This window comes from Solanum lycopersicum, chromosome 12, assembly GCF_036512215.1.
Source record: "Solanum lycopersicum chromosome 12, SLM_r2.1".
Classification (NCBI taxonomy): domain Eukaryota; kingdom Viridiplantae; phylum Streptophyta; class Magnoliopsida; order Solanales; family Solanaceae; genus Solanum; species Solanum lycopersicum.
This window is the reverse complement of record NC_090811.1, coordinates 10,028,356-10,052,391: the sequence shown is the minus strand read 5'-3', so window position 1 is coordinate 10,052,391 and position 24,036 is coordinate 10,028,356. Positions and strand designations below refer to the sequence as shown.

The 24,036-nt window shown below is 32.6% G+C and overlaps 1 protein-coding gene across 1 annotated transcript; it reads left to right on the top strand.

Annotated features, from left to right (window-relative positions):
- Positions 1-11,741: 11,741 nt before the first annotated feature.
- Positions 11,742-13,781, top strand: TPG7 (polygalacturonase 7). The gene is given in 4 exon segments (NM_001320856.1): positions 11,742-12,198; positions 12,267-12,556; positions 13,075-13,303; positions 13,376-13,781. Coding segments are annotated over 4 exon segments (1,194 nt in total). The 5' UTR covers positions 11,742-11,748; the 3' UTR covers positions 13,601-13,781.
- The last annotated feature ends 10,255 nt before the right edge of the window (positions 13,782-24,036 follow it).

Sequence of the window (24,036 nt, the reverse complement as noted above, 5' to 3'; positions counted from 1 at the left end):
GGACGATTCCGAGTTCTTCTGAGTAAGTTATAACCTTTGGAAAGTTGGAATAAGGAGAGTTTGAAAACTTGATTTTTGAAGGATAGTTCGGTCTTTTCGTTACCCAACTTAATTAATTCGTTTTTAAGAGTTTAATTGGGGTAAAGTCATATTTTAGTACATTTAAAAAAGTGAATGTCACGCTAGGGTTTAGAGAGAAGAGAAAATATGAGAAAGGGGAAGAAAGTTCAAGATTCATCAAGAACATTAAAGAATTGTTGGTGGATTTCATCAAGGGATAATCCTTACAAGGTATGTAATCTTCGATAGTGTTGGGTTCATTGACCCACACTCCAATCACGATTTATTCAGCGTAATTTTGTTCTTGAAATTTAAGGATTTAAGTTCTTAATGAGCTCTTGATAAGTGTTCTTGAAGTTTCCTTATCGATTAAGTTTTGATGTAAGATTATACTTGGATCAAATTAAAATGAACATATATCTTAGAATATAAGGAGTTACGTAATCCATAACCTATTCAATTAAATATAATTGAATCTACTTTCCAACGCCATCAATTTCGCGTCAATCTAATTTTTAAGTAAAAAGTTACGACTATTGTAGTAACTTATATAGTGTGGTTATAAATTAGCCGACGGAAAAACATTAAATAAGGTTTTTTACCTCTAAGAAAATCCTTAATGAATTTCTTGACTAATAAAAGGTTCAAAACAATCAGATTTTCATCTTTATTAATGAAAATCATAATTCTTGGCCATAGAGATACAATAAACTAATTCATAAATCTCAAGAAAGGTTTTTAAGATAGGGTTTCAAGGTTTCTATTCAAGTTCTTAGCCAAGATTTTTCAAGAATCTTGTTCATTCAATCTAATCATTCCTAAACATCATCAGATCTTTCCTATCACAAATCATGATGCTTGAATCCATAATTCAATTCAAGAAAAGTCAAAAAGTTAAGAGTCAAGTCAAGTAGTTAAAAGTCAAGTCAAGAGTTAAGTCAAGATAAGTTCTTAAAATTTTTCAAAAGTCTATCAAACGTTTTAACTTGTTTAAGACTAAGGTTTAAAAGTTAAGCAAAGACTTCAAATCTTAAGTTCTTTTCCGCAATCAAGTATATGGAAACAAAGTATTCCCAAGAAGTTTTAAATATTTTCGTCATTTAAATAAGAACGCAAACTAAGATTTTCAAAGAGCTTTTGAGCTAGTTTTCAAAAAAAAAAAAGTAAATGCGTTCACAACTAAGCAAGAGGAGAAACTTTTACTTTCACGATAGCCTTTAAGCTAAACTTTTGAGCAATTATCTCAAATCAAAGAATATGTTTTTAAATATAAGAGCTAATATAATTATAATATTATTAGGAGTAGTATTGAGCACCGATATAGGGATGATCTTGAGTTCATAACTCACTTCTCCATAAATCATGTAGCCCCCATGGGTAGAAAAGGGTCATACTTTTTAGATAATTCATTTAGTATTTTTTAGCATAGACTAGTGGATCCACTTAGTAGTTCAGGTTCAATAGTAATGACAAGGTATAGGATGGTCCTTGGCAGCGTGAGGTAAAATGTTGTATCATCATTATAGCTCTTAAATGATGGTTGCCAGTTAGAGAAACTCTCACAATAATATTTTTTTTATTTTTATATATATCAGAAATATTTGTATTTTTATATACAATATAGAGTTTATATTGTATATTTGCATACATGCAAAGTTATCATTGTATTTCTAAATAAACAGAGTCGAAAATCGTGTTTTAAAGATTTTCTTTGTATAGCATTTATTCACACTACTTTATATTGAAATCAGTTGATTTAAGTAAAGCCCAGTTAACTGTTTCTTTCAGACACTTTGCAAGCATATGTTATGTTAAGTATTACAACTCGCATACTTCTACATTCAATGTACTGATGTGCATTAGACTGCAACGTCATATTATGCAGATGTAGGTAACAAGAATCAGCAAGCAGCACATCGTTGATCCAGTAACAACTCAACAGTCAGAGCCTCAATGAATTCCGGAGAACTCTTCTTTAGTTCTTCTAGTTATTATATTAGTTCATTACTCCCAACATCCCTCTAAGTTGTTCTAGAGGCTTCATAGATTAAGTCTTTTAGCCTTGTATTTCAGATGTTTTGTTATGAGACTTGAGTAGCCATTTTGTCTAGTTTGACTGTTTTCTTCAAAGACATTCTAAGATTTTTTAGAAGTTCTTTATTTGAGGTTATCTCTTATGTTTAAGTCTTCCACCTAGTAAGTAAGACAAGCCAAGGGTTCGTTGGGGCAAAAAATGATTCTCGAGTGCTAGTCACGTCTAGGGTATAAGCTCAGAGCGTGACAAAAATTACTAATTTTCATGAGTTATTGGCTGCACACGCGCGCGCGCACACACACATGCACACACGCACACACACGCGCGCACTGCAATTGAATACGTTACTATTGGGAATGCTTCATATTTATAGATTTGACAAGGATACTTTTCATGAATTGTCATTCCTTTTCTGAATAGACACAGCCTTTAGTGACTCTCCCTCTCTGAACGGCATAACATTTGGTTTAGTTAAAAATTAAATATTAAATTCAAATTGTTCAAAATAAAATCATCATATATTTATATGAAAGAGAACTCTAGCCTAGAATTTTCTTTTAAATTTATTTATTCCTAAAATAATCTTCCCCTTTCATGAAAAGATGTGATTTTTATGGAGATTTGCGACTTTTATGAAGAGTTGTTAGTTTATGAAAAATTGTGAATTTTATTAACGGTTGTGACCTTTCCAAAGGGTTGTAACTTTTCCAAAGAGTTGTAACTTTTTTGATAAGGCACAATAAGTATTTGTTCACACTACCTTTGTTGACTATAATACAGGGTTTTCCTCTCATTTTATAACAATGAAAATTTTAAACTTTTACTTTTTTTGCACAATTAAATATTCGTGTACTTTCCTCCTATTGAGTGGTTCACTGACACCATTATTTTTGTATGATACATTGTGAATAGAGTTGTTTAATCCTGGGATGATCTATTCTTTTAAACCTCAGGTACTAGAGAGGAATGACTCCCGAGGGACTCAATTTTTTTCTTTTTATTTCATTCTATTGTTATTTATCCTGGTATATTTTTTACATTTACTATTTTATGCTTATGATATTATTGTTGCTTTTGAATACATGTTTTAAACTTTGTTGTGTATGTTTCTCCAAAGCTAAGTTTATAAGTATTTGTCAGTGTAGATAAAGATTATTTATTTATGAAAAACTTTAGTATCTCATATTGATGTTCATCTAATTTCTCAAATATATCAAATAGTATCATTTCCTGGAGGCAACCAAATAAATTATAAAATCAAATTAAAGTTGATTGAGTGTATCGTAGTTGAAAAGATTTTATAATTATCATTTTTCTTTATATTGTTAATGTTCGTTATTACGTAGTTATGTAAGATAATATATTGCTTTACTTTTAATGACTAATAGGTTCTATGTATTATTTTATAAATTATGTGATATAAAATTCCGCATGAAACGCGAGTAATTTTACTGCTTTTAAATAATTTTAGATCAACTAAAGATTTGACCCAGTCCAATTCCTTTAGATCTATAATTAATTATAGGGAAGCTTTCAAAACAACAAACATTAGACCTTAAATAGGACTTCTTAGCTACAATATCACTAATTACAATTCGCAGCTACACTTTGATTTGCTAAGCATTAGTATTCATTATAATTTTTGTTGATTTAAGAGAAAAACTACAATTACAAATTGATTTATAACAATATAAATATCTGTTAAGAGGAGAGAGGAGAGCGAGCTCGAGAGAGGGAGAGGATCGAATGACCTATACATGTCTACGTTGTATAACGAATACAATTGATACAAAATACATAATATACAATACAAAATTAGTTTTCGAACACAATCTATATAAGATATAAATCACTCATCAATATTTGATTGGATACTATTGATACATAATAATACGAAGAGGATAAATAAAATACAAATTGATACAAAATAGAAAACAAGTTTTTCCAATACAATTGATATATAAAAAAAAACTAGAGAGAGAGGAGGAGGAGGAGGAGGAGGAGGGGGAGGGCGTGTATTTCTTTGCTATAAAAACAACATTGTTGATCCTATGGGCTTAAAAAGTATTGTTGGTCCATTGTCTGCATTTCTCCATTCCAATTCATGAAAGGGATAATTTGTTGATGGGAAAATTGTATATAATGACAAACTAATAAATCAAATTAATTGCTATAATTAATCTTTGATTTAATTGTGTCCCGTAGCAAAAATGTTTGCCTGTCATCTCTCTCCTTCAAACTCTTGCTCGCCACTCTCCTCTATCGCTCCATCTCTCGCTCGCTTCTCTTGCTTTTGTTCAAACACAAGTGTATAAAATCTGTTTCTATTTGTATAAAGCGAGAGGAAATTGTATAAATACATATATTTTTGTTCTCCTCTCTCCCCTCTTCCAGATCTCGCTCGCTACTCTCCCTAATCTCGCTCGCGACCTTCGCCTCTCTCGCTTATACAAACAAAAACAAAATGTGTAAATTGTGTTTTTGTTTGTATAAAGCGAGAGAATTTATATCTACAAATGCAAATACATATATTTTCGTCCTATACCCTTATAATTATACAATAAAAATATTTCACTTCCAGTTCCTTTTGTCTTTCTCTTTTTCTCGTTTTATACAAATTAAAATTGTATATAATTTCTCCCTTTCTCGTTTTATACAATTCAATTCAATTGTAAATTCTCTGCCCAAGTTTCTTTTGCCTTTCTCTCTTTCTTATTTTATACAAAATCAAATTGTATATAATTGTTCTATACACTAATAATTATACAATTCGTTTTATACAATTCTCTGCCCAACTCTTTTTTCTCTTTCTCGTTTTATACACTTTGTTTTATACAATTCACTTTAATTGTTATGTATAGAGAATTATACATTTATATGTTTGCTACGGAGTACAATTATGCTAACTTTATTATAGCATATAAATATTTATATTTGCTATATGTGAAAGTTGTTCTTTGTTGATCACATGGGATATGAAAATCCTTCTTTATGAATTGTTGCCACAATTTGGGGCTTTACTTTTCGGATTCATACACACGAGTTATATGGTTAATTTTTTTTTTCATAATGTATAATAAAGAAAGAGACATGGGTGAATATGTCATTAATGCACGTAACTTGTTTTGGGGTTCCTTGTTTTAGGATAATCTTTTGGATCCTACAAGTTCATAGCATGTGCTGATTTTTGACTTTTAGCACTATTTTATAGTTATAAGCCAATGCTCAATAGCCTTTTTTATAGGGTTTGTTACATTCATTTTATAATAAGATTATTTTGTTTTATGTTGAAATCATTATAAAGAATATGAACAATCGTTATCATATATGTCCATGTTTGTTTGTTCGTTAATTTTGCAAGTCTTAGGTTTGCTACGGGGTGAAGTTAGCATTTCAACCACATGTTTATCAGATTTAATAGTTTCTATGTAAATTTTGTATTTGTTAAAAATTAGTTGATATTTATAAATAATTGATCAAAATTATAATAACTTTTATCTTTTTCAGAATTCAGAATTTGTGTTGAGTTTAAATTTTTAAGTCTGCCCTGCTTAAGAAAATCGACTCATTATTTTAATTTGCGAAGTGTATCAGCAAATTTGGAACACATGAATATGGGAGCTACTATATAGGGTGTAAGTTATAAGTACTTGTTGACTTATTTATGAGCTTGTTAATTAAATAAAAGAAATACTTATAACAACTGTTTATATAAAGACAAAATGAATTAATAATCACAAGTGATCATTCCCCAATATATATAACTTTTTAATTCGTAAGCCGTTTTGATTTGACCTCCATTCCTAGTATTTATTTATTTATTACTTTTATGAATTTGGGAATCGAGTAAGGGGCAACTATAAAGGACATTACAATGCAGAAAAGAGAATTCTCAATCGTTAAAATAAAATAAAATGCAAGTAATTAACCAATCAATTCAGCTATTATAATTTTTCATATTTATATTTAAAGTACCCTTGACGAAATAAAATACCCGGCCTCCATTTCTATAGTTTATCTTTTTCCTTGTTAACTAAACTTACATTAAAATAATTATAGAAGAATTTTTAGTATTATTAACTGAAAACATACATAGCATTTAATTTTTATCCAAAAACAAAAAAAATTATAAATTAATTTCAAGATTATAACTATTTTTAAAAAATAAGTAGTTATGTTTCATTAATATGTTAGCATTTTTTCCATAATTTTACCATAGTTATTTAAAGGGCAACTTTCACATATAGCAAACAAAAAATTCATATTTGTATGTTATAGCAAACTTTGCATAATTGCGCTCCATAGCAAACATAAAAACTGTATAATTCGCTATACATATACAAGTGTATAATTCGCAGGCCTAAATTGCATAATTCGTTGGCCTAAATTGTATAATTCGCTGGCCTATTTCGCTGCAATTGTATAATTAGCTTTGCATACAGTTGAATCAAATAAAAATGTATGTATATTGCATAATTATAAGTGTATAGCAAGAAGATATATGTTTTTCTCGCTTTATACAAAAACAGAAACACAATATATACACTTCTGTTGTATAAAGCTAGAAAAAATTGTATTTCACTACAATTGTATAATTCACAATTGTATAATTCTTTGGCCTTTTTCTCTGCAATATTTGAAGTAAAATGTTTGTAAATCATATAATTAAGTGTATAACACGAAGATATACATTTTTGCATGTGTATATATAATTTTCTCTCACTTTATACAAAACAGAAACAGAAATTATACACTTCTGTGTATAAAGCGAGAGAGGCGAGAATGGGAGAGTGGCGAGCGAGACTTCTGGGAGAGAGACGCCTGGCAAATTTTTGCCAATGTTTGCTATGGAGCACAATTAAATCAAACCCTAGCTATTCTATTTAATTTAAGTTATTAGTTTGCTATTATATACAATTTTCCCTTATTTAAATGAAGATAGCGGCCCACATCCTCAATTAAAATTTATTTCATGAATTAATTGAGTGTTAGATGGATATTGTCGATAGTGTAATCTCAAAGTCATATGAAGCTTTGGATAACGCATAGAAATCAGTAATTGTTTATTTTGAGGATCATATCTTTTGTTTGCTTATTTATTTTATTTTAAAAGATGAACGAAATTAAGATACTTTAGTAAATTAACTCAACCGTTTGTTGGGTCATAATGACGTTATTAAGACGTCTAGTAGAAGAATGAAGGTAGTTAAAGTTGCAAAATGTTAGGAAATTCTGTAAGTAATAAAATCAAACCTTCAATAGTATATAAACATTTAATTTCCTCGTGATATTCTCATCATGCCCTGCGTAAATAATGGCTTAAATTAGGCACACAACTTTTTCTAATATCCTAGCTACAACAGCAAGTCATATGATGATGCTAAAAGTTATTTAGTATTTTACACGGATACTATTAAGAAAGAATGCATTTAAAGTATAAATTTAATTGATTTGAACTTTATGTTTTCGACACTAAATCGTTAAATTTAAAAATTATAGGTCTAACATATATAATACTACTATTAGCTTTAAATTTTAGTATATATATTTTATTTAATTATATAAAAAAATTCAGTGTTATTTTTGTTTTTAGGTATTTTCAATGTAACACACTTAAAAACTTTGAAAGAGTGGCAAAAAAAAAAGAGAAAAAAAATGATTGAAATGCCAAAAGTGTTACAGGTTATCATTTAGAGAATGTTACTAAAAAAATAATATAGAGATAAGATTTAAATTTCTATCTTTGCTTAGAGAGGTGCACCCAATTATCATCATATTATTATATGTTTTTTTTAATGTGTGTTTACACCTTTGTACACTACTATGTATGATCTAGAGAGGAAGCATGAATTCACGTGAACCGACAAAATCACTTCTAAATATACCTATATTTACGTCAAATAACTTAATTGAAGATATATATTTTTAATTTATACATATATATATATATACATACACATATACATGCATATAGATATAAAATCAACTTATTTGATTAAATGATGTGTTTTAATTTTACTATTTTAATTGTTATGATAGTATTATTTAATTTGATTTAAATATCGATTGTCGAGATAAAAAGATGAGTATAATTTTTGTGGCCCCCACTCTTTTCCCCATGTAACGATGTGAAGCCAATTTTTCGAACATTTGTTAAATAATATTCTAATTCCTACATAAGAAAAAAGTTAGTTTGAGAGTCTTACTTTTATTCTTACATAACGTATAACGTACTTGTAGGTTGTAAATGTTTCCAATATATATATATATATGTGTGTGTGTGTGTGTGTATTTGGCTGCTAAGGGGCCAATACTAATGAAACAAGTTGAGTAATAATACATATATATATATAGAAAATAATGTTGGCGTCCCTTGAGTATATTGATTGTCCAACTCCAACAAAATAGAGAAGTATCAAAATACTGTTTAATTTGACGTAAATTAATAGCTATTATTGAGAATTTTAAAAATATTCATCTAGTTGATTATTCAAACTTAAATACACCACTGATCTAGCAAAATAAGTGGAATACAACTCTAAATTCTCGTTATGTTTAGGGTTGTTTTTAACGCTTCTCTCATATTTCTGTTAATTAAGAGTCTCATGCTTCTACAAGAGTTTAAAACTATTTGTTATATCATGTGGCAGTTCAGGGTTGTACCACTACAACAAAAATAATTTTTAGCAGAATTAAATATTGACACTAATAAAGAGTGTTAAATTATTTACCGGCATTAGTTAAGTGTCATTAGAATCAATGTCGCTAAAAGCTTTAGGAACGTATACAAAGAGTAACAATTACCGCTAAAAATATATATTTAACACTAATTAAGAATTAAATGTCGCTAATTCTTGTTGTAGTGTACTGAGGATATATCTAAGTTTAATTATTCAAATAAATAAGTGTTTTAAATACTTCCCGACAAAATATTTTAAAGTGGAAAAGTTTTATAAAAATGAAAAGGGAAACAAATATTGAGGGATATGTTTTCTAAATTAAAAATTACATCCACACTTGCAAATAACAGAAATTTGCAACTTAAAAACCAAGAAAGTCTCGAGCAAGGAACATGTCTTCCTTGAACATATCAAGAGTTGTCATCTGATTGGCTGTTGACCAAACTAAAATGGGTGATGAAAGGAAAAATGTGGACACTTTTAAACCTCAAGAAAACACAACATATTGTTACTTAAGGGATCATATGGTTCAAAACTATGGAATTAATTAATAATATGGAGATTAATTTGTAATATTGAATTGCAATATAGGTGTTAGTATACCATGAATTAGTAATACAACGATCATTGTTTTAGGACCCAAATTTCCCTAAATCGTCATAATTGACACCTAACAACGACTCCCTCATTGAGTGAATCATATATATAAAACCTATAATATGAACTCAAATCGGTTATAAGTCAAAGTAAAGGTCATGGATAAAAGAATCAACTTTGTTGGGTGTAGTAACTTTTGATGACTCATAAAGACACGGAATAAGTGCGGAAGCTAGCAAAACAAACCTAGAAAGATCATGAGTAAAAAGAAAAACGAGAAATATATCAAAGGACATAAATGTTTAACGTGATCTAGGATCAACCGAGCTACACCCTCAGAAGAGATAAACAATTTTACTAAATAAATATGAGAGGACAAAATATAAAGAAACTTTATACTTTTCTTTTAGAAAAAAGCAAAATTCAATTATAAGAAGAATCCATAAATAATTACTATTCCTAGTCAAAACTGAGGGAAATTTTTACAACTCCAAACGTCAGAAACTCACCCCAATCTCTGAATCATAAAGCTACTCATCCGTAAGACGTGGCGAGAATTCATAATATGATGTGTAGGGTGTATAAGTACCAACAAGCAGTACTTAGGCATAAACCAACCGAGTTTCAAAGATTTTAAAAAATATATAAACAACAAGTAAGGAAGGTACAGTACAAACAACTAAAGAAGGGATAAATTAAATGAAGTAAAGAACCTATTTCAAGTGGAATGTACGCTTCATTCCTACGAGAGTCCACTATGAAAGTCAATTAACTAGAGATATAATAACGATAACCACCCATAAGATAATCCAACCCAACCAAATAAGAAACCACCAATATAGAGGCAATTTCAATTCATTCATATAACCCACTATCAAACCGATATAAAGATACATAATTATAGTTAAACAATAATTTAATCGGAAAGTATACAACAACAAACATAATCATCAACTTCTTTTATTTATGCATACATATTCCTATTAATCATTTTGGATAAGAATGTATGGTAATTTCTAAAGTGAATTCTCAATCTATAAATACAACTTAAAATTATTTTGAACAAGATGTCTTTTAAATGTATGGTAATTTTTTCATATTGATAAATGTATACAAATATTTAACTGAATTGATGACCACTCTCTAAAAAATGTAACCTTTATTTAGAGATAGCTAAATCTAAGACCTTACCTTTGCCACCTTTCGATTAAAAAAAAAAAACAAAAAGCATTTTCTATGCATGTTCCATATATATCTTGGTAATTTAATATTTGGACAGTTGTGTTTTCTATTTCGAAAGGATATTTGGATGCTTTTTAAAAGGTTAATTAGAATACAATAACAATATATTAGTGAAATTTTACTAAATCAGAAAAATTAATTAGGACACGAATCCCAATAATAAATGGGGATGTATTTGAGAACCTTTTTTCTATTATATATCTCCTTAAAATAGGGAGCTAGCCAACGATTGGCAAAATCTTTTTCCATGTGATGCATATAATGTTTGTATATTTTCTATTCCTATATCTGACCAAATAAACATAAGTTTGTACCAAAAAATAAAAAATAAAAATTCATGCAACAGAAAGGTAAATTTTGTGTTCATTTCAATTCAGTGCTTGGAAAATCAACTAATTTAATTGGCCTGAATAATCAAACCATAAAGGGTGAAAGAAGTATTTTTTGATCAGTTTTGATTTGTTTGATCTATTTTGATTTGATACGAATTTTATAAAATAATAAAGTCTTTTGAGATCTCGTAATCTTAAATATTACGTGAAACGTTAGAATTAATAAGTTACTAAAAAGGAAAATACTCATTTTTTTTCTAAAAGGGCTAAAAAGAAAAGTAGGTGAAACAAATTGAAACACAAGGAGCAGATATTAAACATGGTTAAGTGATAATTTTATATATGAAGTCATGCATCTTATATTTTGTCATTACTCCTTTTATTTCAATTTGATTTTATGATATGACTTCATAGAGTTAATTATAGAAAACAAATTAGACTTTTAAATTTTGTAAATACTGTCAAAATATCATTTATTCTTGTGACAGATCTTAAACACTTCATATAAAATACTATATATATTTTTTTACCATATACATTGACATTAATATTAAACTCACCCCCCCCCCCATACCCATAGACCCATACCCTCACCCCCTTGGATGATGAAAAAAGAGAAATATTAGAAGAAGAAAAAAATAAAGTTGGAAAATATACCATGTGTTTTCTGTTTGTTAGTTATAAAGAAAGAAAAAAACAGTAAAATTGACTCAATTATGGCATAATTTTCTCTATGATTTCCCCTATAAATACCCTTTTTCAACTATTCCATTTCCTCACCACATTATAGAAAAAAACAAAAATGAGTTACATTATTCTTTTCCCACTTATTCTCACAAACATAATCATCTTTTTATTATTCAATTCATCTTCAGCTGCAAATTCCATGTACAATGTCCAAACTTATGGAGCCAACTCCGATGGAAAATCGGATTCATCCAACGCGTTCGTTAGTGCATGGACTGCAGCGTGTGCATCTACTAGCGCGGCCACTATTTACGTCCCAAAGGGAAGTTATCTATTGAACAATGTATATTTCTTTGGCCAATCGTGCAAGAGTAATGACATAACGATACATATTGAAGGCACACTTATAGCTCCTTCTGATTATAACGTTATTGGTAAATCTGGTAACTGGATTAAATTTGAACGAGTCAATGGAGTTTCCATCGTTGGTGGAACACTAGATGGACAAGGTACGCGTCTTTGGACGTGCAAAAACTCTGGCAAAGGTTGTCCCAAAGGAGCCACGGTATGATCTATTGAATTGGTATAACGTTAAATTCTGAATTCACCTCTGAATATATTTGATTTGTGCAGACGTTAGCTTTTTACAATTCAAATGACATTACAATAAGTGGATTGACTTCAAAAGACAGTCAAATGTTCCACATTTTGTTAGATGGATGTCATAATGCAAAGTTACAAGGAGTGAAGATTTCAGCACCTGGAAATAGTCCAAACACTGATGGAATTCATTTACAATCATCTTCTGATGTTACTATCTTGAATTCTCAAATTGGGACTGGTGATGATTGTATCTCAATTGGTCCTGGAAACTCCAACTTGTGGTTTGAAAACATTGCTTGTGGTCCCGGCCATGGAATAAGGTCTGTCTCAATTTATGTGACATTATTTAAGTAGATTCAAACTTTAATTAAAAAAGGATCTCCAAAACAAACCTTATATAAAAACATTCCATTAAGGACGAAAACAGAATTTTACAGTATCAAAGTTTTTTTCAATTATTGAAATGAGACCAAAAAAATTTGGATAGACTATAAAAGGAAGTGTGTACTCACAAATGTTTTATCGTAAATTTATGCTATAGAAAATGATTTTTTCACTTATATCTCACTTAAATCAATTCATTACGAAAACATATGTGGATAACAAATTCTCAATAAAATACTGGAAACTTCCTAACTTTTTTGTATGAAAACATTGCTATTTTTTCTTTTTTCACCGTTTTAATCAAAATATCAGTAAAAATAACCATTAAATATTTTTTAAAATAGTGATTTTTTAGTAGTAAGTATAAAATCACTTGCTAGCTAGAAATGAATTTAATTATGAATGTTTTTTTTTTATATAAAATTCAACTAATTAATATTTTGGATTGGTGTAGCATTGGGAGCTTAGGTTGGGAGATGCAAGAGGCAGGAGTACAAAATGTGACAGTTAAAACATCATCATTTACTGGGACTGAGAATGGTGTGAGAGTCAAAACATGGGCTAGGCCTAGCAATGGCTTTGTTAGGAATGTACTTTTTCAACATGTAGTCATGAATAATGTCCAAAATCCCATCATCATTGATCAAAATTACTGCCCTAATAGTGGAAATTGTCCTGAGCAGGTAATATACGTGCATAACTCTTACCAGCTAACAAACAATATAATATCCCTAATTATTATTGTTTCGTTTCAGGGTTCAGGCATCAAGGTTAGTGATATAACATATGAAGACGTACATGGAACATCAGCTACAGAAGTTGCAGTAAAATTCGATTGTAGCAAAACAAATCCATGTAATGGAATAAAATTATTGGATGTTAAACTAAGTTATAAGGATCATCCATCTGAAGCTTCATGTGTTAATGCTGGAGGAATGGCTTCTGGTCTACAACAACCTACTAGCTGCTTACAAATTTGAATAAAATTATAAGTATTTAAATTTATATTTACGTAGAACATTAAAATTATAGTCGTATATTATAGGAGTATTTTTTTAAAAAAAATGACATTAGACTTGCTTGAGCCTATGGCCTTGCAAGATCATTGTTCTAGTTCTTGAATATATTGGACGTGATCCATTACATTTAGTTAATCTCAAACATGCGTTTTGGAGTTTGTTTTATGTTTCAATTATATGATATAACATGAAGTTTGAGGATCGAATAAGAAAATTTTTAATAATATTTCTTTTTTGTAGATTCTAAATATATGAATAATTTTCTAAATATTCTATGGATAATGGTCTATGAACCGTGCGAATAAATTATTTAATTATATTCTTAATCATATTTTGAAATAAAAAATATCTCCGTGTTATCTAACGAGACCACAAACACCCTTAAAAGTTAACAATTCAATTTATTAATGATATAGCAAGCCACGTGGAGTAGTGCATCCATATAAGTCTTGTCAACTAGGATTCTCTACAAGAAACTGGACCCTTACAACGACAAAGGTCACTGTAAATCCCTAAAATAGCGTCACCAAATTAGCTTTTCACTAATTTTTAGCATTAGATTATATAAGTATATCATTTTGTGTTATTTTCTTCATAACAGTGAAATTGTTATAAATGACATCAATCAACGATGAATTTATAGACACTTTATGTTTTTGATGTAATGTAAATGCATTAAATGTAAAATGGTGTCTTATATGCAGGAGATCCAACTTGAGATGAAATTTTGATATTTTTGATAATAATATTGGTTGTTTTAAATATTGATTTCACTGGAAGAAGCATGTTGTAGTAGCTGAATTTGGTGGACCTCAGTTAGCTTGGGGCCTTGTTCAAAATCATATAAATAAAGGATTTAAAATGTGTACTCATTGGTCCTCGCTCAGCCTCCCACACCCATATTCCTAAACAAATTTTTACTTTTAGTATTAGCTTATTGTAGTTTCTAAAGCGATCAATTATTAGCCTTACCAATTTTCGTTATGTTTAACAAATATTCAAGTATTAGAAGATAAGCAAATGAAAAAGAGTAAATAGACAAAATTATAGCATATTTTAGTTGGGAACCATGGTTCCTTAGCATAAAAGCAAAGTCCCACTTTTTACTATGAAAATTTAACAACTAACACAATAAAAATCATTAAAAGCATAAGTGCACCAAACATTAAAAATAACTTATTAGAAAACTGGAAAGTAAATTAAAATAAACGCAAAAGAGTTTGGGAGGTGGTAACTTGGAAATAGCAACCATATACCCTTAAAACTAGGAAAGAAGAAACTTGATTAATTAAAATGTCTAACAAACCTTCCCTTAAATTGATAAGTCTACGACTTCAGCTTAATAACATTTTCACAGTAGCTTTCTCTTAAAGTGCAAACTCCAAGTAGCTTCCTTAACTTTCTGAATGTTGTCAGCTTGAGGGACTTAGTGAAGATATCAGCAACTTGGTCTTCACTTCTACAATAGACAACGTCAATAACTTTCTCCTTCATGAGATCTCTCAGGAAGTGAAATTTAACATCTATGTGTTTGCTCCGTCCATGCAACACTGTATTCTTTGAAAGCTTTATCACTAAGCCATTACCGCAGTAAATAAGAATTGGTTCTTGTTGTCGAACATGAAGCTCAACCAATATCTTCTTCAACCGAATCGCTTGGGTAGCACACACAGTTGCGCTACAAACTCTACTTCTGTAGTGGACAATGTAACAATTGGTTGCTTCTTGGAGCACCAAGAAACAACTCCAAATCCAAGCATAAACACATAACCTGAAGTGCTTTTCCTGTCTTCTTTATCTCCAGCAAAATCACTATCTGTGAAGACAATTAACTCCGACTTGCCTTCTTTCTTTTATTGAATTCCATAGTCAATGGTACCTTGCAAATACTGGACAATTCTTTTAGCAGCCAACAAATAAATCTCTCTTGAGTGCTCCATGTACCTGCTAACAAGATTAATAAAATACATTATGTCTGGCCTGATGACTGTTAGATACATCAAACATCCCACGAGTTGTTTGTAAGAGTGTTTTCAATCTTCTTTCCTATAGGATTCTTTTCCAACATCAGTCCCAACTTTGTTTGTGTCGTGACAGAATTGCAACTCTACATTCCAAACCTCTGTAATGTTTCTCGGACATATTTCTTTTGTGAAAAAAAAATTCACTACTTGATTGCTTTACTTCAATTCCTAGAAAGTAATGCATCAAGCCAAGATCAGACATATCAAACTTAGTCATCATGGATACCTTAAATTTTTCAAGAAATATGGGATCACTCCCAGCATAAATCAAATCATCTACATATAAGCATACAATCACAAGTTATAAAGTGTATGCTCATATGGGCATTTTCTAAAGTTTTCTAGATTAAAGTATGCATCAATGCGACTGTACCAAGATCGGGGAGCTTGTTTTAGCCCATACATAGCCTTTTTTAATCTGTAAACATTATGCTCACTTTTATGCATCAAAAAACAAGGAGGTTGATCAACATATACCTGATCTTGTAGATTTCCATTCAGAAAGGCTGATTTTACATCAAGTTGATAAATCGTCCAATTGTTTTGAGCTGCCAACACACATCGGATGGTATCAAGTTTGACTACCGGGCCAAAGATCTCCTTGTAATCCACACCATACTCTTGCTTGTATCCTTTCACCACCTAGCGTGCCTTGTACTTATCAACTTCACCAGACTCATTGAGTTTGGTTTTATAAATCCATTTACCTTCAATCGATCTTTGGCCTTTTGGAAGATCCGCAAGTTCCCACGTATTGTTCTTTTCAATTGCGGCAATCTCAACATCCATTTCTTTTTTCCACTTTACATTTTTATAGGCATCCTCAAATCTTACGGGATCACAACAAGAAAATAAAGCTAAATATCTAGATGAATTTTTTATTTTCATATTCAACGTTTCCACTCACCTCATAATCTGCCATCCATGTTGGCCTTCTTCGATTACGTTGAGGTCGGAAGCTGGTGCCTTCTTGATGTACTAAGGTAGAAACACCTTCATCGGCTAGTGGTTGCTCTTGCTCCATATCTCCATCATCAAGATCCAACGGAAGTTGTTGGTTGTTTGGCTTTTCTTCCCACAACCAGAAATTATCTTCATCAAACACCACATCACGATTGATAATCGTTATCTTACTGATAGAATTGTACAACTTATAAGCTTTCGACTTCCTGCTATAAAAACAAACTTATTGGTTATTTCATCAAGCTTTGTCCTTTTCTGATCCATAACATGAGCAACTGCAATGCACCCAAACACTCTCAAGTGTTGAACATCTGGTTGTTGTCCACTCCAAGCTTCTTCTGGTGTCATATTTTGAACATAACGAGAAGGACTTCAATTCAACACATAAACGCTCCAGCAGACTGCTTCAGGCCAAAAAACTTTTGGAACATGACTCTTTTGTAAAAGGCTTCGCACAACGTTCATGATTGTTCAATTCTTCCTCTTACATACTCCATTTTGTTGAGGAGTATAAGCTGTAGTAAGTTGTCATTGTAGCGCGTGAAACTCACAAAAATTTATAAATCCTTGTGAAAGATACTCCCCTCCATGATTAGTACGAAGAATCTTTGAAGCTTTTGAAAATGGTAAAAGCTTCAGATGTTTCTTGCAGAAAATAAACCCATGTCTTTCGGCTAAAATCGTAAATAAACGTTATAAAGTACCGTTTCCCCTATTGGATATTGGGTTTATTGGTCGACAAATATTCGAGTGAACCAACTCTAGCTGACTTTTTGCTCTCCATGCTTTTTTTTTGGAAAGCGCGAGATTGGTTTCCAATGACACAATCTTCAGAAATATCTACAAGCATACCAAAATTAGGAAGACCCGTAACCATCTTCTTTTGCTGCAACATTTTCAGTCCTCCAAAATTCAAATGCCCATATTTGTAGTGCCAAAGTCATGCTTGACTATTCAACTGTTGAAAAACAAAAATTGGTAGAGCTAATATTATGTATATTAAGTGGGAAAAACTTATTTTCCGTCATCTTAGCTTCAACCATCAATGCAAGATTAGAATCTCAAATCCTGCAAATTCCATGCTTGATAGACACCTCGTAGCCGTTCTCTTGAAGTTAACCCACACTAATAAGGTTTGTTTTCAGTTATGTGCAAAGAAAACATCAGAGATAATCTGCATAGATGAATACTTTGTTTGGAGTTTCACCTTCCCTTTCCAGTCAAATTGCTGCTACAACCATGTCTAAATACCATAAACTTTTGTGGTATTGTTCTGAGGATCGACTCACCATTAACAAAGAGACCTCCTCCTCCTCAGTTACTTCTACAAAATTAGAGTTCTCCCTACGTACATTTTTTAGATTTGTACTACATTCAGAACGATAATGCCATACCTATGAAATCTATAACATCCGATATGAGACTTATCTTCAAATCTCACCTTCCCATTGGACGACTGTTGTTGATCACGATCATGCTAACCATTCTGTTTTTGGTTTCCCTCTTCAGTTTTCTTTGATTTTCTTCCCTTCCATTTGCTCCTTCTGCTCCTTGAATCTTTTGAGGTTGTGGTGTTAAGTTGTGGAGCCTGATTAATATATATATAACTATTTACACGGTTTAGGCTTTACTATTTATTCTTTATAACAAAAAATACTCTGATTTATTAATATACATATACCTCAACGCCGTGGAAGTTTACTCGCGGGATGTTACCACAAAATATTGAGTTTTCTCTTTCTCTCTCTAGATCTCTCATCTCTTTCTCTTGAAAGTTCTTGTGTTCTTCATTCATCAAGTGTGTGTGTGTGTGAATTCGATCTTAACAACTGGTACCAGAGCTAAGAAGATTCAACACGATCACTGAAGATGGATAGTTCAAAGCTTGGAATCGAGAAGTTTGATGGATCCGATTTCAGTTTCTGGAAGATGCAGATCAAAGATTATATGTACCAGAAAGATCTTCACGAATCATTGACCGGGGTGAAGACGGAATCCATGACGGAGGAGAAGTGGAACCTTAAGGATCACCAGGCTCTAGGGTTGATCCGGTTGACTTTGTTAAGAAACGTGGCGTTCAACGTCGTGAAGGAGAAGACTACGTCAGGTCTGTTAAAGGCACTATCAAACATGTATGAAAAACCATCGGCAATGAAGAAGGTATATTTGATGTGTAGATTGTTCAATTTACAAATGTCTAAGAATGGATCCATTTCTGATCATTCAAACGAGTTCAATATGATTGTGAGTCAACTCAATTCTTTGTATATTAATTTTGAAGATGAAATTAAGGCGTTGATTTTGATGTCATCTTTGCCCGAGTCTTGAGATACTGTTGTTGCTGCGATTAGAAGTTCTCGTGTATCTGAGAAACTGAAGTTTGATGAAATTCGTGATGTTGTTCTTAGCAAAAGTATTCGTAAACGAGAAGTGGGAGATTCATCGGGCAGTGCTCTCAGCGTTGACTAAAGGGGGAGAAGTAAGACGAAAGGCCAAAATCAACATGGTCGATCAAAATCAAAGAATCGAGGAAAATCCCTGAACAAATCAAACGTGACTTGTTGGAACTGTGGAGAAAAAGGACATTTTCGGACGAATTGTTCAAAGCCAAAGAAGAAACATATCAGAAATTTGGGGATGAATATGATTCTGTAAATTTAGCAGAGGACATTAAGGATGCTCTAATCCTTAGTGTAAAAAGCCCGATTGAATCATGGATTTTGGATTCTTGTGCATCTTTCCATTCATCTCCAAGCAAGGAGTTGTCCCAAAATTTCAAATCTGGAAATTTTGGAAAGGTGTATCTTGTTGACAATAAAGCCTTGGAGACTGAAGGAAAGGGGGATGTTTTCATAAAGACAACCTCGGGAAACTAGTGGACATTGGAGGATGTCAGATATATTCCTGGGCTCAAGAAAAATCTGATCTCTGTTGGTCAGTTGGATAGCACGGGATATGCAGCAGAGTTTGGGAATGGTTCGTGGAAGATTGTGAAAGGTGCTACGGTAGTAGCTCGTGGCACCAAATCTGGAACCTTGTACACCACTGCAGGGTGTATTAACATGGCTGCTGTTGCTGAAGGTGCTTCCGGTGCATGTCTGTGGCACAACAGACTTGGACACATGAGTGCTAAAGGAATGAAGATGCTGGTTGCAAAAAGAGCATTAGAGGGTCTGAAGTCTATTGATATGGGTCTTTGCGAGAGCTGTGTTACGGGCAAACATAAAAGAGTAAGCTTCATAAAGACTCCTAGAGAGACAAAGAAAGTGTGGTTGGAAATGGTCCGTACATATGTTTGGGGACCATCTCCAGTATCATCACTTGGTGGATCCAGATTCTATGTTACCTTCATTGATGATTTCAGCAGGAAGGTATGGGCTTACTTCTTGAAACATAAGTCAGATATGTTTGCAACTTTCAAGAAGTGGAAAGTTGAAGTTGAAAATCAGACTGGTTTGAAAGTCAAATTCCTAAGGTCTGACAATGGAGGAGAGTATGAAAAATTAGAGTTCAAGGCATTCTGTGCAGCAGAGGGAATCAGATTGATGAGAACAACTCCTGGTAAGGAAAGACAGAATGGAATTGCTGAGAGGATGAACAGAATATTGAATGAGCGTGCAAGGAGTATGAGGATACACTGTGGGCTTCCCAAAACATTTTGTGCGGATGCTGTGAGCATAGCTGCATACTTGATCAACATAGGACCATCGGTTCCTTTGGGTTCAAAATTCCAGAGGAGGTGTGGACAGGAAAAGAACTCAAGTACTCACACTTGAAGACTTTTGGTTGCACTGCTTATGTTCATGTTGATCCAGAAAAGAGAGACAAGCTTGATGCCAAGGCTGTGAAGAGTTACTTCATAGGCTATGGTTCTGATTTGTTTGGTTACAGGTTTTGGGATGACAAGAACAGAAAGATACTGAGACATTGTGACATGACAATTGATGAGTTTATCTTGTACAAGGACAAAGAGCAGAAGGTTCTAGAGATTACAAAGCAAGTGGGAGTTGAGGTTGATTCAGAGAAGAGTAACCCCAGACATGTTGAAGCACATACTCAACCAAATTCTAATGAAGAATCTGAAGCGGGGCAAGTTACACCTGAGCAGGTGTTAAGGAGATCATCCAGATCCATCAGGGCACCAGATGGGTATTCATTTTCATTACACTATCTATTGCTGACTGATGAGGGGGAACCAGAGTCTTTTGATGAGGCCTTACAGGTGGAGGATTCGATCAAGTAGGAGTAAGCCATGGATGATGAGATGAGGTCACTTGAGAAGAATGACACATGGGTGTTGACTGAGTTACCTGCAGGGAAGAGAGCTTTGCTGAACAAGCGTGTGTTCAGAATCAAGACTGAACCAGATGGCAAAAGAAGGTTCAAGGCTCGTTTAGTGGTTAAAGGATATTCACAAAGGAAAGGTATTGATTATGCTAAAATATTTTCTCCTGTTGTGAAGTTAACCTCTATTCGAATGCTGTTGAGTATTGTTGCATCAGAGAATTTGCATCTAGAACAGATGGATGTAAAAACAACGTTTTTACATGGAGATCTGGACAAAGAGATCTATATGCAGCAACCGGAAGGATTTGTGGTTCCATGCAAGGAACACATGGTGTGCAAGCTCACCAGGAGCTTGTATGGACTAATGCAAGCACCAAGGCAGTGGTACAAGAAATTTGACTCCTTCATGACCAAGAGTGGATTCTGCAAAGCTGAGAAGGATCCTTGTTGTTACTTCAAGAAATACACTGATTCATATGTCTTTCTACTCTTGTATGTGGATTACATGTTGATTGCAGGATCTAGTATGAGGGATATCAACAATCTGAAGACAAGGTTGTCTGCAGCATTTGAGATGAAAAATTTGGGTCCAACAAAGCAGATTTTGGGGATGAAGATATCTTGGGATAGATTTGTTTGCACTTTAAATCTATCTCAGGAGTTGTACATTAAGAAGGTGCTGAGCAGATTCAGGGTTAATGATGCTTAACCCAGGACTAATCCATTGGTAAATCACTTTAAATTGTCAAAGGAGCAGTCACCCAAGACTGTCGAGGAGCGTGATCACATGACACTTGTTCCATATGCTTCAGCAGTTGGTAGTTTGATGTATGCTATGGTCTGCACTAGACCTGATATAGCACATGCAATGGGAGTTGTTAGCAGGTACATGGCAAACCCTAGAAAAGAGCATTGGGAAGCTGTGAAGTGGCTTCTGAGATATCTGAGAGGTACATCCAGTACTTCATTCTGTTTTGGCGAAGGCAAGGTGACTCTACAGGGTTTTGTGGATACTGATCTTGGTGGGGATGTTGACTCGAGTAAGAGTACATCCGGGTACATTTACACCATAGGTGGAACAACAGTGAGTTGGATGTCTAGGCTTTAGAAGTGTGTTTCTCTTTCATCTACTGAAGCTGAGTATCTAGCAATAGTTGAAGCTGGGAAAGAGATGATATGGCTGACAGATTATCTTGAGGAAATGGGCAAGAAGCAGAGCGAGAATATTCTTTAATCAGATAGCTAGAGTGCCATACAGTTGGTAAAAAATCCAGTCTATCATTCGAAGACAAAGCACATTAGAAGGCGATACCATTTCACTTGTAGGGCAGTGGAGGATGGTGTTATGTGCTTGGAGAAGATAGAGGGTGCAAAGAACCAGGCAGACATGTTGACAAAATGTGTTGATGTTGGGAAACTAGGGTTATGTAAAACCTTAGTTGGTGTTCTGTAGTTATTGCTATTGATGTTGCGGTGCGGTAAAGATGTTTTTGATGAAGAGATTTTTTTTGAGAATGTATTTTTGGATGACTGAGTCAGTCTCCAAGTGGGAGAATTGTTAGGTTGTGGAGCCTGATTAATATTTAAAATTGTTTACGTGGTGTAGGCTTTACTAAATTTTAGGCTTTACTATTTATTCTCTATAACAAAAATACTCTAATTTATTAATATAAATATACCTCACCGCCGTGGAAGTTTACTCGCGGGGTGTTACCATGAAATATTGGATTTCCTCTTTCTCTCTCTAGATCTCTCATCTCTTTCTCTTGAAAGTTCTTGTGTTCTTCATTCATCAAGTGTGTGTGCGTGAATTCGATCCTAACATGTGGTTACTTGTAATGCTTGCTCTTCTAGATCCTGTTCAACAATTTTTTGCTCATGAAACAACAAAGAATTTTGTAATTCATCAAGTGAAATAGTATCCAAATCTTTGGACTCTTCAATGAAGCAGATAAAAAAATTGATTTCGTCAAGGATCGCAGGATCTTCTCAACAGTGGTGACGTCTTCAAGCCTCTCTCCATGAATCTGCATATGCAAGTTCTCAAACTCACCTCGTAGAGTTTGAAGTTTTGCTCGCTTTGCCCTTGCATTTTCCTAGTACTTCATCTTCAGGGAGTCCCAAATTTCTTTGATGTATCCTTGCGAAGAATTGTTTCCAATATTGAAAGATCAGTGAATTGGAAAATATAATTCTTCGCCTTCAAATCATTCAACTTATGTGCTTCAAGATCTGTCTGTTGAGTATTTGTTTGAACAACACCAGCCGCAGGTTCCTTGAATCCACCATCAACGACTGCCAAAACTCTTTGGACCTCAAAATGTTTTCCATCAACATGATCCAATGATCATAATGACCATCGAAGCATGGAATAGCAGGTTGAACAAAACTCTCTGAAGACATGGCACACTCATAATTAAAGCACGTTTACCCTCACTAGCTCTTGATACTACTATTAGAAAATGGAAAGAAAATCAAAATAAACGCTGAAGATTTTAAGAGGTGATAAACTTCTTACTGAACTGAAACAATGAACAACCTTCATAAAGGCAATACACATCCTAGATTATCTCAATCACTAAGCCATAAAAGAAATTCAAACTGACCGACTAAGTCACACGTTTCTAGTAACTTGGAAATAACAACCATATACCCTTAAAACTAGGAAAGAAGAAACTAACTTAATTGATTAAAATATCTACATAATTACGTCTATATATTAAAAAGGTAATGCGAAAGAAAATTTACCTTGGGAAAATTGGCAAGACGTAGAGTCAATATCATACGATCAAATGCATGATTCACTTCCGCAAATATTGGGGTGTAGTTCCATAAAATAAGCGGTTATGATAATGAAAAATTGGGAAACATTGTATTTGTTAGCTTTCCTTGAGGAATCCAAAAGGAAAAAGGATTTCTTTGAACAATGGAAAGATGGTATATGTTTGTTCTATTAGCCAAAACAATAATTAGTCTGCCATCAAAGGAATAATAATTTTGCAAAATATTGGGTACCATATCAATAAGAAGGAATTATGGACATATATAGAATATTCTAAAGCGATGTGAAGTAGAAGTTATTGTTCTTACAAGACCAAAATCATAAGTGGCCTCATTTTGAAA